The sequence below is a fragment of the Paroedura picta genome, chromosome 13 (assembly GCF_049243985.1).
Source record: "Paroedura picta isolate Pp20150507F chromosome 13, Ppicta_v3.0, whole genome shotgun sequence".
NCBI classification, from domain to species: domain Eukaryota; kingdom Metazoa; phylum Chordata; class Lepidosauria; order Squamata; family Gekkonidae; genus Paroedura; species Paroedura picta.
In genome coordinates, this window is record NC_135381.1 from 25796194 (window position 1) to 25815282 (window position 19089).

General features: G+C 43.2%; 1 protein-coding gene across 2 annotated transcripts in view; it reads left to right on the forward strand.

Moving 5' to 3' along the window:
* PASD1 (PAS domain containing repressor 1) overlaps positions 1-19089 on the forward strand; it is an 81010-nt gene that overhangs the window by 58073 nt on the left and 3848 nt on the right. Inside the window, exons 13-22 of one of the 2 annotated variants that reach the window (XM_077307711.1) lie at positions 420-567; positions 1854-1935; positions 7719-7842; positions 8605-8708; positions 10747-10833; positions 12739-12897; positions 14756-14977; positions 15083-15300; positions 16453-16545; positions 18554-18767. In XM_077307711.1, the coding sequence (XP_077163826.1) occupies positions 420-567; positions 1854-1935; positions 7719-7842; positions 8605-8708; positions 10747-10833; positions 12739-12897; positions 14756-14977; positions 15083-15300; positions 16453-16545; positions 18554-18767 (1451 nt within the window). The remainder of the gene's footprint in view (positions 1-419; positions 568-1853; positions 1936-7718; positions 7843-8604; positions 8709-10746; positions 10834-12738; positions 12898-14755; positions 14978-15082; positions 15301-16452; positions 16546-18553; positions 18768-19089) is intronic. The other variant, XM_077307712.1, reaches the window with a different exon arrangement.

Consider the following 19089-nt stretch of genomic DNA (forward strand, 5'->3'; position numbering starts at 1 on the left):
ACCAGATTAACGTGGCATACTTAACTTGCTGCCAAGGTTTTGTATTTGTGTTTTGTTTTGTTTTTGCAGAGGGGGGCAGATAAAGTTTCTGCCTGCTATCATGCTCCTGACTTTAAGATGTTTGCATCTTAAGGAGGATGCATGTATACAGGGCAGATCTCTGAGCTGTAAACTAGCAACCTTTATGAATACCAGAGCCTCAAACAGCAGTTGAAACCCAGGGAACAAAAGCTGTTTGGCGGGAGGAGGTGTGTTGGGGTTAGCTGTTGATGTTTGGAGAATCAAAGCAGGACATAGCAAGCTCCTTGGCTTCTCTCATGTGGGGAGGATGCTTTTCCTTTTTTGTGCACACATTTCCTCGGATCAAAGACTACAAACTCTGTAATGTGGTGTTAATAAAACTCTTTTTTTCTATGCAGTGATGCAGTTTGGAAAAGGAAAGTCTTGCTACTATAGATTCTTGACCAAGGGCCAGCAATGGATATGGCTGCAAACACACTATTACATCACTTACCATCAATGGAACTCCAAACCTGAGTTTATTGTCTGTACCCACACAGTAGTTAGGTAAGAAAATGTCCTGAACTTCAGCTGCTATTAATCTGTGTCTTCAACCATAACACTGTTCAGATATGTGGCCATGTGTATTGGCTTGCAAAGGCATTCAATTATATAAAATGATTATGGTTGCGAATTGGGGGTAGAGAATGTCACTGTGTTTTCATTACCCATTTCTTCAGCAGCCAAGCCAGAAGCCAGGAAGCAGCACTGGCTGCTACAGTTACTATGGGCTGTTTTTCTACCCTTCCTGGGTCCATTCTGTACACAATGGTTGATGTACTTCCAATGTACTTTAGAAGCAGATTTTCATGTTCTGCACGTGAAAATCCAGCTGCAAAAGCACACTGAAAGTGCATTATTCTACATGTGCGGAATCAGCCCTAGTGATCTTATGGATAGATGAAAAACTAAAAACCAGACAGCAACAGATTATTAAGAAAAGTTTAAAACAAAAACAACCAAAGCTTTAGATGCCTTTTAGCTGCTGTTGTGTTGTCTGTTAGGAGGACAGACATTTAATTTAAATTATCCTTCCCCTTTGACCAATAGTTTCAACACTTTGAACCCCTTAAAGTCCTTTATCTCAGTGATAAAGTACACATGGAACACCCCTGATTCAATTCCAGACATGTCCAGTTGCCAGCTGCCTGAAGAAAAAACATCTTGTCCCTTTAATAGAGATTTGAATGAGTGTTATTTATCTCCGTGTCATGAAAAAGTTCATTTGCCCATTTCTATACTTCAGACCTTTGATAAAAGAAAATAACCGCTTTCTCCAGACCTGTTAGCAACCTAATTTCTGATACTAATCCAGGGAGCCACTGCCAGGCACAGCATAGTTCCTGGTTGCAGCACTGAGCTAGGCAGACCAAGGACCTGATGCAATTTAAGAAATGGCAGAGAAGTGGGATGCATTTTTTGCCTGTCTTCATCACAGAACATGAGAGGTGCTTGCCTACTATAGACCTGTTAATTTCAGGAGGAGTGTTGAAAGAGCAAGAGCAGCAGACATTCCTCATGGAGTCCCTCTTGTCACGCCAAAAGGCATCTGTTACACTTGTGGAACCACATTCCACACAGCAATTCTAATTAGAATAAATGAGCTTTCTGGAGAAATAATGGTATTTTTTTCCCAGAACAAAAGATAGCATTTTTATTTCTGGGAAAATGTATTGTTTAGATAACAGCAATGCAGCTTTGAAAGAATATAAACTATGCACTGCAAATGAAAAATGGGCACTGTAAACTACTCGGACATGTTTTTAAATTCTTTCCTTCGTTTCTGAATTCAGCTATGCTGAGGTTCGAGCCGAAAAAAGAAGAGACCTTGGCCTTGAGGAATCATCCATCGAACTGGCATCTTCCTCTCTGAAGGTATTGGGGTTTGGAATAAGCAAATAAGATTTTCACATATATGTATTGTGTGCATGTGGAGTAATCATAGAATTTGCAGCTGTGACAAAAATTTTGGGGGATGAAGGAGTCTATTTTGACTTCTTTGTTTTCATTTAAGATGGCAAGGATTTTAATTTAAAGGGCTTCTTTTCAGATGGAGATGATGTTTTTTGTTTATTATAAAGCTAGCCTTCAGAAGTCTCATGTTACCAGATCTCTTCTGGTTCTTGGTGAGGGGGAGAAGCATGTCCCATTTGAATTCTGCAAGACAGGAATGTGTTGTTGTCATGCATGAACGTTAAATTCTTAGCAAGTAGGTATCACTGGCAGTTGGATACACACTTTTCTTGGATGCTTTAGGATGCTTTGGGCTGATCCTACGTTGACCAGGGGGCTGGACTAGATGGCCTGTGTGGCCCCTTCCAACTCTATGATTCTGTGATTCTGTGATCTTGATTTGTTTAAGAAAGAAGTTGCAAATGAGCATAGGATGTTTCCAAAATCAAAATTTGCATGCCTTCTTTCTAGAAGAGATGAGTGTACTTGCCTATCTAAAGAAGCCATGACTGATCCAACTTTGCAGGAAGAACATTATTGCTGAACCTCATCTCAGACACAATCCCCACCTCAGCCAGTTCTTACATTTCAGAGCCAGCCACCAAGTGTTGAGAAATCCAGTCGTGGCTCATGCATGTGTGAACTGGCCCTGTTCCTGTTTAATTGAGTGCTCCATGGTATGTCAAGAAGAAAAAGAAGGGCTGCACCACTGGGAGTAAAGAAACACAATGATGCATGTTTGCATTCGCTTCCTAAAGGGGATCTGTGAAATATAAAAGTAGTAATGCTTTGCAGCTGGCTCAGTGGGATCATTACTGCTTTTGTATTTTACAGATCCCTGTGAGAAAACTAATATGAAATGTGTAGGGCTTATTATTTTCATATAATATCATTTTCCTACTGCACCATTGTTTTTCTCTCTGGCTTTTTGCTCCATGAACTATCACCATATTTTGAAAATTCCAGAAAAATCTTACATGTTCCGATCATGCCAGATTTTATGGTAATGGAAAAAGGATACAGTTGTAGTAGCCACTGTCAGCAAATCCTTCATGCCCCTTCATGCCCTTTGTGCATGGGGTCAAGGAACAGCCCTACACTATCTGAGCAATAGTCCTCCTGTAACAGAATATCTCCATGTTCTCAATATGAGGAGTCTTTTCAAAGCCATAGACTTCAGGCATTATATGTTGTTGTTGTTATGTGCGAAGTCGTGTCCGACCCATCGCGACCCCATGGACAATGATCCTCCAGGCCTTCCTGTCCTCTACCATTCCCCGGAGTCCATTTAAGTTTGCACCTACTGCTTCAGTGACTCCATCCATCCACCTCATTCTCTGTCGTCCCCTTCTTCTTTTGCCCTCGATCTCTCCCAGCATTAGGCTCTTCTCCAGGGAGTCCTTCCTTCTCATGAGGTGGCCAAAATATTTGAGTTTCATCTTCAGGATCTGGCCTTCTAAAGAGCAGTCAGGGCTGATCTCCTCTAGGACTGACTGATTTGTTCGCCTTGCAGTCCAAGGGACTCGCAAGAGTCTTCTCCAGCACCAGAGTTCAAAAGCCTCAATTCTTTGACGCTCGGCCTTCCTTATGGTCCAACTTTCGCAGCCATACATTGCAACTGGGAAGACCATAGCCTTGACTAAACGCACTTTTGTTGGCAGGGTGATGTCTCTGCTTTTTAGGATGCTGTCTAGATTTGCCATAGCTTTCCTCCCCAGGAGCAAGCGTCTTTTAATTTCTTTGCTGCAGTCCCCATCTGCAGTGATCTTGGAGCCCAGGAAAATAAAATCTGTCACTATCTCCATTTCTTCCCCTTCTATTTGCCAGGAATTGAGAGGGCCGGATTGAGAGGGCCGGATGCCATGATTATATATGCCAAGCCAATTTTCTATACCTGAATCCTGAATGGCATATAGTATTGGTGCATACCCCTCCACTATCCTAAATACAGAAATCCCAGGCTCAGCAGCACACCATATAGCTCCCTTTTGAAAGACTTACAGGTTTTATTTATGAAGGTAGAAGCAAAACATTAAATGAAGAGAGAAAACAGTCCACATCAGATTCCCAGGGAGCAATTTATATATCCCTCCAAGAACTGACTGACACCAGCTAAGGGCTCCTAGCTCTCAAATGAATATGCTGGGAGTAGAGTACCCAGAATTTCTTTTTCTTTAAAAGCAGTTGATCCATATGAGGGCTGCTGCTGCAAGAGAGTATGGGGTTTTAAGCTTAAGGAAGGGGCAGTTAACGGTTTCTGTATATTTAAAAGGCCTCAGGGAAGAGAAGGCATGTGGGGGGGTGTGTGTGTGTGGAGGGGAAGAAATTTTGTTATACTGGAATCACAATAACACAATTGAGGTTGATTAAAAAGAACATCTGAATGATTTTAGTCTTCAAAGGTGGGTTTGTTCAAAGGCAACAAAATGGCACTGACAGATGACGGGGTGCTTTTATCATGTGTTGAAGATGGACAAGTAAAAATAAAGGCTGCTGGGAAGTTTCTGCTTCCTGTCCTTTGGGTTCAGTGCGGAAACAAATGGGGACTCAGATGGGGGGGAGAAAGGGGAAAGGGAGACAAAGATTCCCAGTGCAGCCTGGGGAGGGATCCCGAACTTTAAAACAGGAATCATCCTGACAGAATGGCTGGGTAAGTCCTCATTATGGAAATAGTGTCTCTCTCTCTCTCTCTCTCTGCCTCTGTTCATTCAGAACTTCAAAGAGGTTGCTTCTTCCATCTGATCTGCCAATATTCAATCCCTAACTGCTGCATGCCAACAGCACTCTCAGGAGACCAGTGATCCTTATTTAAAAGCTATTGACATTCTTGGTCCCAACCACCCATTCACAATAGCCAAATCAGCCAGCTCATTGCTGTTTATGCATATCATTACTGCCCTCATGTGCAAAGAAAGGACCAGGGGGCAGTGAAAGAGCTGGCAGCATTTCAAACAACATCAGTGGTGCTTTTCTACTGACATGAGTTTTGGACAGAAAAAAACTTAGAAGCCAAGAAATGATTTATTGGGTTGGTTGGTTCCTATAGGTCACTGGTGTGCTTGAAAAGCTGGGAACAGTGCTATCCAGAGGGAGGGAAGGCCTGCGATCACAATGACACTTTCCATTGTCTTTTTAAATAATCAATTTGACAACATCATGCCTGCCCAATTGATAGGGTCAACTCAGTTAACATTTTAAAAATAAACCTTGGCCAGTGTTTTAATAACCACATGCCAAGGAAAGCACCGCATAGTTTTGCTGCTGGGGTTTGCACAATTCTCGTAAAATTAATTATATAATGATTCATATTTATGATGACAGATGTGGATTCAGGTAGTCATTCTCCCTTCCCTCCCCCATTCATGTAGAACTGAGCTGTCTGAAATGAACCATCACACGATGGAGTCAGGAATCACTAACCTGAGAGTCAGCATAACACAATGGCTACAGCAGGGGTAGTCAAACTGCGGCCCTCCAGATGTCCATGGACTACAATTCCCATGAGCCCCTGCTAGCATTCACGAACATGGACATCTGGAGGGCCGCAGTTTCACTACCCCTGGGCTAGAGTGTCAGATTATAACCTAGGACAACTATGTTCCAGCCCCCACTCTTGCCATGGAAACTTACTGAGTGAGATTGGGCACCTCACAATCTCTTAATCTAAACCTTAATCTAAATCTAAATCTTAATCTAAATCTCAAGGTGGTTGTTGTGAGGATAAGTCTGCATTTTGTGTAATCAGCCTAAGAGAAAAGTGGACTAAAAATAATGTAAATAAGATATTTTAATAAAAATAAATTATTGAAATCACTGTTAATATAGCTCTGAAATGTTATTGTATGTCTACATACTATTGACTCTCTATATGTGTCAGTCTTGGCTGATGCATGCTCATAACTAGGGTTGTGTGCAGCGGCGTCCAAATTGGCTGTTCCAGGCGGATACAGCCCGGAACAGCCGATTCGGATGCCACTGTGTACAACCCTAATCGTAACAGATAAAGATTGATTGGTAAGTGGAGTAGGGGGAAATACTGTAATGAGCCACTTTGAAAACCACTGTCATGTGCCATGCCTGGCTCATGTCCGCTTATTTGGTTCTCCAGGGCTTGAGCTGTACACCTCGTAATGGCCCCTCCTTTATTGCCCCATCCAGCATTTCCCAGTTATCTGCACTTCAGAGGGCTCTTTACACTGCAAATGTGTAAATGATCTATTGTTCTGGATTGGTATGCATAACAGTCCCGCTAGTTCATAATAATAATCTAGGACACCTGTGTGTTGCTCAGACAAATTGCCTCCTGTTTTTACACTCTTACTGATCAATGGAACTGAATATGGGAAGAATATTCACACCCAAAATACGATGATTGAGGGGGAGTGAGGTAAGAAGGTATAAATAAAACCTGGTCTCCCTGAGTAATATTGTTTTCAACAGTGATTGCCTGCCTATGATTTCTTTTTGACTGCTTCCTGCTTTTATTTATTTATTCTATTCATATACCACTCTCCCCTGAGGCTCAGGACAGTTTGCATAAAACTTACCAGAACAGGGAACAGTACAGATAACTCAGTAGTTATAAACTCTAAAAATACAATGATAAGAAATAGAACAGTATGATAGAACAGTAGAACAATGGTGAGAACAGTAATTCAAACTACAGCATACTGATGGCCCTGTGGGTTAGATAAATCCGCATTGGTTTTCATAGGAAAGGGGCTCAGGCCAATGGAAGGTGATTGGTTCTGGTCAACCTCAACCAAATGCCTGACGGAGGAGTTCCCTTTTGCAGGCCCTGCGGAATTGTTCAAGTTCCGTCAGGGCCCTTATCTCCTCTGGCAGCCTGTTCCACCAGGTAGGGGCCAAGATGGAGAAAGCTCTGGCCCTGGATGAGGTCAAGCGAGCTTGTCCACAAGTAGGGCATCATTTCAGTAGCTGTGCCAATGTTACAAGACATCCCCACCGCAGCAGTGATATTGATCCAGCCCCATCATTGATTACATTTCAGTAGTGGGTAAAGTTCTTTTCCATCAGATATTTGGCTGAATTTTTTTTTTGCAATTGATCAAATGACTTATTCCTACTATGTATGTTGTTATTGTTGGTCTTATGTGTATTTTAAATGGACAATGATTTTAACAAGATGTTTTTTGGATTATTTATATTTGGGTTATGAGAAGCTTTATTACATGAGAGTGTATTAACTCAGTAAAACAATAGTGTAAATGAGTAGAATAAGGAAAAGGGCAGGAGGCATGGTTAGATTCTGTCAAAGAATTGAGTCTAAAGGGCAGCCATTTTCTGGACTATGCCCATCATACCTTCTGATTATACACAAATGAAGTGGTATCTGTCAGATGAAGCTGTACCTGCAAAAGAAAAAACGGCTTCCATCATTCCCTTTATGAAAGTTGACAGGAGAACCTCCTATAAACTTAATTTGAAGTAATCACATTTTAAATATACAGAAGTGAATGTAAAAAGAGACTTTCAGATTCTGAACAAATTTATGGTTAGCCTTTAAGGCTCAAAACACCTTTGTTTTCTTCTATGCTTATGGCAACCCCTCTGGAAGGAACTAATGAATCTTGTATGGTGCCCCTATGATGTCTCCTGCCTTCTGAAGAGTGTCAGTTGGCAAGCTAGGAATGCTGATATTTTTCCTTCCACCGCTAATATTCTTGGCTTTAACTCTTTTTCAGAGTCAAGAACGTTTCATTGATATCCGGCCATGTGTAACCAGCCAAGAACCCAGTCGGGAAAGGGTGTCTGTGTCGTCTCATAGTTCCCGCCGATCCTCCCACACAGCACTCTCTGACTCTGCATGTATGTTCCACTTTGAACTGCTGGCCACCATGGCACCAAGGGGGAATTCTAAACAGGTTGATGGATATTCAGAATTGCATTATTGTGAAGTCAAGATCCTCATTTTATCCATCTTCCCTGTGAGATTCATTGTCCATAAGAGGAGAGGCTGTATCTGTTTTACATGTGGGTGGTCCAGGGTTCAACCTATGGCATTTTTTATTCAAAAGATCTTGGAAAGCAGGTGACAGAAAAGACATTTTTGGGCCTGAGATCCTGGAGAGCCATTGTATGTGGCAGTAGATGATATCAGGAAAAGTGATCTGATTGGAATAAGGCAATTTCATGTCGTCACTGGATGCTTTATACTACTGCTGGTGGTTTTTAGCTGCCATTATTGATTCTCTAGCTGTGCATTGCCTGCCTGATTTTTAAAAAAGAACAATAGGCCTATAAACAGCTATCAGCGAAATGGAGTGTCTGTCTCCATAGGCAATATATCTCTGAATACCAGATGCTTAGGATGGGGTCTTTGGAGATGAATTTTTCTCAGTCACATTAGTGACCCCCATTAGAAACTGGGTGCTGGGCTAAATGGACCATTTGCCTCCTCTGGTAAGGTGCAGTTCTCCTACTCTCCTAAAAGAACAGCTGGTTTTCAGGGTATAATCTTGATGGACTTCAATCTTGCTATATCTCAAGATCTCCTCAAGCTCAGGTGTTGGGTATGAACTGGAAAGTATTTTTGTGAGCACCCTCTTAAAGGATACTTATCTTTTGCAGCCACATCATCCATTCGGCACACTGATGCCAGCACGCCTACCAGACAATCATTAGCCATGTCAGACAAGACACCGCTCAGGTTGGCCTCAAGCAGCAGCACACAGGTGAGTGGCTGTCATGTTTTTCCCAAGGCGTATTTCAGAGAGAAGTAATTTGCCTCAGTTAAAGAGGGGGACTCCTCTGGACTTTAAGCAGAAAGTGCTAATTATATTCATATCGAAAAACCATAATCCATGTAATACTTTTCATAGTCAGGAAGTGTCTTCCATTATCTATGTTATTAGTAAGGGGAGGGATGGAGATTTTCTGCCGTCATGTTGATATTTTTAAAGTCTTAATGGATGTTTTAATGGGTTTTAATGGGGTTGAGACTACTGTGACCCGCCTTGAGCCTATAGGGAGAGGGGGGAAATAAATTGAACAACAACAACAACAACAACAGACAAACCAAAATGTGCAAGCTTTTGAGTTCTGAAAAACTCTTAATCAGGGTAGATGTTACAAAATAAAAAAAGAGGTGGATGGAGAAAAAGAGCTCCTTTCAGGCTATGATTTTAAGTCTTTCTTGGCAGTATCACAGTGCTTAATGCCATACAGAGATCTATAGTGTTGCCTTTGGCATCAGGTTACACCCTGGTTTCTGTGAATAAGAAAAGAACAAATTATGTCTGTCTGTCTGTCATAGTGTTTATGATATAATTATGTAAAGCAGGGGTAGTCAACCTGTGGTCCTCCAGATGTCCATGGACTACAATTCCCAAGAGTCCCTCCCAGCAAATCTGGAGGACCACAGGTTGACTACCCCTGATGTAAAGACCCTGCAAAATGGAGCTCTTCTGCCAAGCTTTCGGTTGGGGCCAGTGAGCCAACAACATCTTCCGGGCCCTCCGGAATCTACACCCACTGGACATGCTGTGGAGCAGTTTCAGTCTGATCAATCTTCTGGGTTATGGATAAACATGCTAAGTGGTTAAACAGTGAATGATTAAAAGTCCAGTGCTGTTGATATTTTGATGCAGTTACTGAGCTTGTGTTTTATCTGTCATCTTGGATTCATGTTCTCTGAACTGCCATGAGCTGCAAGGGAGGGCAGCATAAAAATTAAACAAACAAATAAATGAGATGAATAACAACTACAGAATACCAAGAGCAGGCCTTCCCTCTCTGGTGGATTAGATCTCTGTCTTGTTCTTTCTCTTTCTGTGTAACAGGCTCAGCACTGCTAAAAACCACTGCATTGACTTAGAATTTGATGCAGTCCAGAAAGGCCAACTGGAAGTGAATCCTGTGACTCAGCCTGATAGTCAGCTGTCTCTAGTCCTTTGCTAGGCAGAAAGGCAGCAGATGTGTGCTTAAAAAAATAAAGACATGTAAATTGGGTTGCTAGCTGCTAGGAAGGATGAGGGATGGCCAGTGCTGCTTCTGTGCCCTGAGCAAGTAGTTTGATCTGCTGAAACTGACATGTGGAGCATTTTAGGGTGAGGAGCAGAGCATTTATTTGATTTGATTTGCATTTATCTGCTGCCTGTTATGTACAAATCAAACTACACGGGAACAGAAGCTGGTAAAGTTATTGGCAGAACTATTTATAAGACAAGACACATGACCACGACATAAAGCTAAGTGGTCTTGAAGTACAAGTAGGCGCGGAGAGTTTTGAGAACTAAATAAAGTGTTTAAAAAAGGGCAGATGCCTGTGAAAATATTGCCCTGGCTTGGGAAGCAAGGTTTCAGTTCTTTTCCCTGATTTGCTAGTTTTCTATACGACGGTTTATGCACTGGGAACTTCACTGCCCCACCTCCCATGCAGGAATACAAATTGGGGGCAAATGAGGTGCACCAGGCCAAATACTCCCCCATGTGGGTGCAGGAAGAGGTGGGGCAACCTGCCACGACTAAAACTCCAGCCTGCAGCCCTGCATGAAACCTCCAGTGCATCAACGGTCTATTAAGAGATTTGTATTTTTTGAGTGAGGAATATGGAGTCATTCGAGCCATCGTCTGAAGTGATAATGTCTCAAACATAGCTTCTATGAAAGCTAGGCTGCGAAGGCACGATCTTTTGGGAAAGTTATTACAAAGAAATAGACCTATTCGTGCTTCTGCCGAATGCATTATAACCCCACTATTTTTCTTTCACAGGGTATAATAGCCACTCAAACACCCTCTGAGCATCTCCTGCAGCATCACATGGCGCAGCCCACAGTTCCCTCACAGCCAGCAGTTATGGTACGTCACCCCCCCCCCCCCATGGTACACAGTCGGCTCTACATGTGCCCACAGGGCAAGCAGACAGAGAGACTGCTAAGAGGTCCCCAGAATGGCAGTCATTTCCGTGGGCGTTTCCCCATCTCCTCCGTTGGTAGGCAATGATCTGAGGCAGAGAAGAGGAAACGCACAGCACAAAGAGTGCGGCTTAAAAGTAATCACTGTTCTGAAGAGAGAGAGGAAAAATATAATGGCAGCTGAATGTCTCTTGAGACAAATATCCACTTCTGAGGCCTCATGTAATTATGAAAGAAACTTGGAAGTCTTGCCCTCAATGCATTTATAACGTCTTTAATTAATGGGACGGGTTTGATGTATGAATAAAACCTGTATCCTTAGACCCCCAGCTTTTCATTTGCTTGTTTTTTTAAAGCAAGTCTCTAGTTCTTATAATGGGCAGGGAACACCCTCAAGTCAAGTTCTTTATTTTTGACCTTGCAAGCAGCTATTTTAATCCTTGCTGGTTAACATAATTCTTCAAGAAAGTCTTTAGTATTACGGCTAAAGCTCCATGTGATCTGATGACGAACCAGGTGCATTAGCACCAATGCTTATGGAATGCCCTCGCAGCCTGAGAAAACATCGCCTGCAACTATTGCTATTGGACTCAAATAGTTTTTTAACTAGCAAAGTAGCAAAATTTGCTTGGCTAAGCTTCAGGAACTAGGAAAGATTGGGTCACTGACGTATAGCATTATAAGTTTGCCATAGAATTACTTATGTTTTTGATTCGTAGCTTTTATGGCTCGTCCCTTAATCTTGCTTTTAGTTTTATATTTTAATTGTTTATTAGTTTTATATTGGTATTATGTCTCATTTTGCTTTCCTAAAATAAATGGGATTTAATGCTTCTCTTAAATATTGACTTTTATGGTTTTAAAAGTTCTAAAGTTTTATTGCTGAGGCATTTCTAATCTCTTTCTTATGTATTACCTTCCTTTTTTACTGCCATTGTTTATTAGGGCATCTGAAATTTTGGTCTAAATGTAAATAAAGATTGATAAAGAATCCTTGCTGGTTCAACAGTGAGCATTAACTATTGTGTGCAGAATAGACCTAGCTCAGCCATTCTCAGCCTTTTTTTGCTATGGCCCTTTTAGACGCTCTTTTCAGCTTCCAGGGCCTCTCGTGGTAGGCTGGCAGCTTGTGCAATGAGGTAGGATAAAAAAAGGCATAAGATAAGAGTAAACTAACTACACTTGAAGTATCTTGTCTTATATGTGAGACAGAATTCTAGAAGATTCAGCCAAGAGAAGCATGTGCATTCTTTTTTCCCCTTTGAATGCATTAATTCAAGCACACACTAACAGGTTACGTTATTTCTTTTTCTTTCCCCTGATGGTCAAAATTTCTAGCAGTTAATGACGTCATATGTGACAAAAAGTGTATTTCATTGATTCACTGTACCCATGTGATTCAAGCCTGCCAGAAAGATAAACACTTAAACATGCCATTACCATGTCCTTCTGGCTAATTTTATTGAAATTTTTAATTTTTATATTGCCTAAAAGTTTTAAAGTTTTATCTGCATTCTGGTCTGTGACTGTATAAATAAACTTGAATTACTTGGTTCCCTTACCAAGGCTCCCCAATAACATCTTTGGGCTCCCTTTCTCACATTTCTCAGTCTGTGGCCCCCTTCAAATGGCCCAGAGCCCTTCAAGGCCCCCATTGAGAATGGCTGATCTAGCTTTACTGCATTGTTGCATTATTTTTTTAATGGTAATCTGTAAGTCTCAGTGAAAAAGATGGACTAGACATTAAGTAAGTGAAATAAGGGAGCTTTTTTTCAAATATGTAGATTTTAGTAAACACTGTTTGCAAAAATACAGCTGGGTGACCCTTCCATCCATTCTGCATCCGTAGCCTGTGTATCATTTCCCAGCCCAGATAGGGATGATGCATCAGCTGAAAGAGCAGCTGGAAGAGAGGACCCGTATTCTGCAAGCCGACATCAAGACACAGCAAGAGGAGTTGCATGTCATCAAAGAGCAGCTCCTATTGGTACAAGACTCTAACTTGCAGGTATGCCGATGGCAAGAGTTCACCTAAGCCACCTTCTTTAAATCAAAAGACTTCCCATGGCACTTAGGGACACGACATTGGAGTGCTTGGGTTTGATCTCCAGAGGAGCAATTTGGCCCTGCAAAAGCAGTCATGTGGGCAGATGATCAGAATTGCGGCTGGACAAAGTCGGAGTTCAGAAACCTTAAAGCCCAACAAAATGTGTGCTGTGTATATGTGCATCCAAACTTGCTGTGTCAGATAATTGGGGCTGTAGTTATCTTGAACAGGACTTTCTCTGAATCAGGAGTGTGGTGCTGAGAAAGGAAGGGATTGAGTTTCCTCCTAATGTTACTTAGCTGATTGAAAATTCCTGCCCCAGGTCTGCTTTAAGCCCTGGAAAGGAACATATACTTATATTGTTTGTCTTTTGTTGCTACTGAGGATAAAAGCGACTCCTGTTGAGTGTTTTTGACTAGGGAAAGAGGTTCGGGGTGGGCAAGAAAATGTTCAGACATAACATCCCCTAGTACTACAGCTCCCGTGAAGATTGCCCCCCCCTTCAACCCACTCTCCCTGTGGTTGCTAGGACACACCTGGAATTCCAGACATCAGGTATTGTTTGACCCTTATGCTTAGCCTTGCAAATAAACACATCTATAAGCTAGCCAATTTTTGATGTGGAACAAATCTTCTGGCGTGCCCCCTGGGACAAAAAATGGGTATTGACATGGATGTGATAGTCCCACCCCTGGGAGCACACCAGAAGACATGGGGAGGCTGCCAGCAGAGTAGGCCACAGCTGAGGCGCTGGCAAAACCAGCAGAGGCAGGGCCTCTGAAATCATCAGTGGCTGCCCTGCAACGTCTTTACCTGGTTGCGTGGATATGATTTGTTCTCCCTGTAGTCAGTGAAGTGGGTGCAGGTTTCCGAATTGGTGCGTGTCATGCCAGGGTGGTCCCATGTCCTGCTAGTAGTTAGGTGAAATTGGCAAATGCTGGTGGGGCTCATGGGAATTGTAGTCCATGGACATCTGGAGGACCACAGGTTGATTACCCCTGGTGTAGAAGGTACAGGTGCAGACTGCTAGGATTGTGCGATTATTCTAAAATAGATTTCAACATGATGTAGCTTTTTGCAAATGAAAGATCCTATCCAGTGGGATATACTGAAGCTCATTCATTCAGTGCCCTTATGGAAGTTGATATCTTTTATCATGAGCACTGGGGATGTCCTCCCCCCCCCCCCCGCAGTTGAATGAAGTACGGCTCTCCTAATTCGTTAGATGAAATTGGATTATATTTTAGAGAGCAGAGGTACTTTTCTGGTTATTTATTTCTTCGCTAACAGAGAGGAATCTTTCATATCAACAAGGCTGTTTTATGCTTTGTTTCAGGACATTTTTGAAACTTTATAAATTCATGACTTCTGTTCTAAAAAAATTGTGAAATTTTCACCCTTAAGAAATGTGCAGCTTGAATGGTAATATATCCAAAAGGTGGTTGCCATCTAGGGGTTATTTTGAGTACTGTGTTTTGGGCACTATGTGACACAGTCTGCTTTAGAGTAATGTTTTTCAGCCTTTTGACAGCTTCCATTAAGGCGGCGGCAGGGGGGGGGGGACCACTGCAGATCCCATGGGGTCCAAGGACTCCCCGTTGGGAATGACTGCTACAGATTAACATGCAGAAATATCATGTTTAAGCACCCCTTCTGGCTGTGGTAAGAGATGTTTTGCTGCTATGCTTGTAGTTCATGCTCACTTTCAAGACCTCAACATCAGGCATTTGGGGATGTTGCCGAGGTCCACATGCTCACTGCTTGTAACAAAAACTGGTGTTTCTTATCTCCCCCCCTCTTCCCCCTTCTGTTCGGACAGATGTTGATGCAACGGCCAATGCCAATGGTCTTCAACAATGTGCAACAAACCCCGAACCCACAGAGGCCTTCTCAGCAACAAGCCACAGCAGCAGGAAGCAGGCATGGGGCGACCTCCAAGAAGTCTCAGCAGAAAGGCCTTATGGGAGCCAAGCAGTTCTGTGGCACGCCCTTGCCCTCACCCCAGCAATTCCTCAGGGAACCTTGTGTCACGTCATCCCAGGTCTGTTTGTGTCTGATGTGGTTCCAGATGAATTGCTTCTTAAGAAAAAAAAGCTATGTACCTCTAATTCATGTTTCAATGAAGGCTTTTGCATTTATGGATCAGGTACAGCAGCAGCAGCAGCAGCAGCAGCAAAAGCACATTCTGAGAGGAAACCAGATCCAGCAGAGATGCTTGCCAGTGCAGATGAGCATTTCAATGCCCCTCTACAATAACCCCATGGTGTTCTCTCAGACGCACCCTATCACTGTGTCAGCTCCGATGCCAGCCGAAATGACAGAGAGGCGGCAGCAGTCAGACTACAGCCAAGATCGGAGTCTACGGTATGGACAGCTTGGTTCTGAATTAAATTTCTCATACTTGCTCTTCCTTCATTACTCAAATCCAAATTTAATACAAGCAAAAAGTAGAATGAAAACATGATAGTTTGAGATTGTGTAGGTACAAGGAGAGATGTTCGGATGTTGTCTTCCTTCTCCAATTCTCTTATCTTGCAAAATGTGGTAGGCCACTTCCGTTTTTTGCTTTGGGGGCCAATACTGTTGCGTTGTTGGTCCATAGAAGAATTCCCCCAAGTGATACTTGAGGGGTTCCTGTTATTATGACTAAGCAAAATGGCACCAAACCTGTCAAAATGTTTTTGAGTTCTCCAGAGAAATCTTCATTAGACTACATATTCAAATCCAAAGAAAGGGAGCAGGGGAATGTTTCTGGACATGATCGAGAGGCCTCAAGCCCACAATTCACTGGTGATGTTGCAGATTTAATTGGATTATGTAATACTGGGTGCAAAACAGTTTTTAAATTGCCCCAAAGGGCTGCTGGACTAACAAAGCCAAAAACCACACAGGGAGGAAAAAACAGTAATAGTACTATAAATTTTTTTAAAGATCTGACTGCATAAAAACTTTAAGATGTTACATTCAATATTTAAAACATAGTTTAAGTTGCCAATGACAATTGGCTCTTTGTACTTTTGAAATTGGATCAAAGAGAAATTTTCTGATCCACATACACAGTAGGCAATTTCATGGCGGCAGTGCAAAATTTAGCTGTGCAGAGAATTATTTGCCTATCTTCGTCTTGAGGCAGCACCTTGACTTTCTCCCTTGGGGAAGTTCTTGGGTAGGTGTTCAAAACTGGCTGAATAAAGCTACATCTGATGGCATCATGAATGGGGCAGAACAGAAGCAAGTGTTCGTCTGACTCTATCCATCCACTGGCACAAGGACAGAGTCGCTGAGCAAGGTTTTTTTTTTGTAACGCCCCCTCCAACACAGCTGTAGATAGAGCTGAGCATCTCGCTTGGGTGAAGGCCTTTCTATGGGTGTTAAGTTCTAGGTCTGACAGATATGGGGCTGCGATTTTTTTAAATACATTTCCACAGAGAAGCAAGCAAAGAGGTCAACATTGTGCTTGCCCTTTGTGTTCTCTGGTTCTCACTGCAGTGTGGTGGCTTGTCACTTTTCCAACAGGATGTTGCTAGATCAACCTGTGCAGCCCTTGATGTCCAGCGCTAATGGGAACAGCCAGTCTTCACAGGGCACTGCTGCCAGACAGCAAGCCAAGTAAGCCTTCACAGTTATTTAAGCTGTGTTCCATGGGCTTTCCCTGCAGGAAGCCTAATTAGGGTCAATCAGGAGCTTAATTAGGGTCAAACACCACACAAAAGTGTGTTCTTCCTAAGACAAGCCTGTTAAATTGCTTGTAACCTACCAAGCTGAATGCCTCCTACCAGGCATGGAACAGGTTAAAGAACATAAGATAAGCCATGTTGGATCAGGCCAATGGGCCATCCAGTCCCACATTCTGACTCATAGTGGCCAAAACTGGGGTGCCATCAGGAGGTCCATCCGCTGGGCCAAAATTCCAGAAACCCTCCCGTTGTTGTCCTCCAAACACCAGGAATCCAGAGCATCACTGCTCCAGACAGAGTATTCCATCTGCAGCTTGTTGCTAATAACCAGTTACGGACCTCTACTCCGTATATTTATCCGATCCCCTTTTGAAGCTGTCTATTATGGTAGTCGCCACCACGTCCTGCAGCAGTGAATTCCACTTGTTAATTACTCTTTGGATGAAGAACAAAGTTTGAATCCAGTGGCACCTTTAAGGCCAATAAAGTCTTATTCAAAGTATAAGCTTCTCTGTACATTGACACTTCCTCAGATGCATGACTCAGATCAACATGGATACTCACTTGAATCTATTTTTCAGTTCAGAAGTATTTCCTTTTAAGCCTACTACTCCTTAATTTCATTTAGTGTCCGCAAGTCCTTCTGTTGTGAGGAAAGTCCTTTCTCTACCTTCTCTATCCCTCGCATAATTTTGTAAACCACTATCGTGTCACCCCCCAGTTGTTGTTTTTACAAGCTAAAGACCCTCAAACCTCTTTAGCCTTCCTTCATAGGAAAAGTGTTCCATCCCCTTAGTCATTTTAGTGGCCCTTTTCTGTACCTTTTCCAATGCTTTTTTTAAAGTGTGGTGACTAAAACTGTAAACAGAGGGTCTTAGGCAGAAAGGCAGTCCCTCAGGTACACTGGGCCCTGACCATGTTTGGCCTTGAAGGTGATTACCAAAATCTTTAGCCTGATCCAGAATTCAACTGGTAGCCATTGTAGTCGGTGGAGGATGGGCCGGATGTGGGACCTCCATGGTGTTACTGTGAGGACCCTGGCCACTGCATTTTGGACTAGCTGCAGTTTCCAGATCAAGGTCAAGGGCAGGCCTGTGTTGAACGAGTTGCAGAAGTCCAGTCTAGAGGTGACCATTGCATGGATCACTGTGGCTAGGTGTTCCGGGGCCTGACAGGGTGCTAGTAGTTTTGCTTGGTAAAGATGGTAGAATGCCAGCCATGCTACTCTCATGACCTGAGAGGGAGGCATCCAGGATCATGTCCAAATTCCTGGCGGAGTGAGCCACTGGGAGCTGTACTCTGCACTTCTTTGCATGGTCCCTTTCTACCCAGCCACAGGACCTTCATCTTTGAAGGACTGAGCTTCAGATGACTGTGCTTGAGCCATCCCATCACTGCTTCCAGGCAGCTGGCTAATACTTCTGGGGGAGAGTCAAGGTGGCCATCCATCAGGAGGAAGAGCTGAGTGTCATCTGCATATTTATCGGGTGCAGCCTGAACTTCTGCACCAGTTGGGCAAGAAGACGCATGAAGATGTTGAATAAAATTGGAGAGAGGTTGTTGGGTCTCTCCTATTGCTCCCCTCTGTTCATGACGCTGGAGGAAGGAGATCAGACACTGGGGGGCTGTTCCTCGTATTCCGGCGTTGGTGAGGCAGCAAGCTAGAAGCTCATGGTTGACTGTAGCAAATGCTGGCAGGGGCTCATGGGAATTGTAGTCCATGAACATCTGGAGGACCACAGGTTGACTACCCCTGTCTTAGACCTCGCTGCTAGTATTGGCCTTATGATGTGATACTTTCCTCCCATGTTCCAAGCTGCTGGATGTGTTTAACTCATGTTGATTTGTTGTAGCCACTCACTAATGCAGGGTTTCTTCCACTTGTAAGGGTCTTAAAGCTTGATGTGTTGTTGTTGTTTTTTCCTTTTTCCGCATTACAGATTTACTCAAGAGCATCAGGGCCTGCCTTCTGCAATCCAGATGCAGCCAATCACCTGTACAGATGTTCACGCCTCTGCCTCTGCCTCTGCTCCCGTGTTTACCCCCTCAGTGATGATTCCCCATGCCAATGTCCCTGCACAACAGAGCCACCCCCCTGGCACCCTCCACCAGTGGCAACCCCAGCAAGTTCAACAGCATCACCTCTATCTTCAGGTAAGGCAGTTTGTATTCCAAATTAGGAAGCTGTGAAATCAACTGCTTTGGGCATGAAGAGTGGGTGCCCTCATGTGGGTGAGATCTATACATGGTTATTAACCAGGGCACCCACATGGAACTTCCAAATATGAGGCAAGATGCCCCCGAATGCCAGATGCTGGAAGAAGAGGGAAGGTATACTCTGTGGTCTGCTTTTCAGCTTCCCATGAGATGCAGCCACCAGGGGATACTGGACTAAACGGACCCATGGTTTGAGCCAGGAAGTTGGTTTCTTTCCTTTGTCAAGACTACTTTCTAGTCCAGGAAATCAATAACAGGG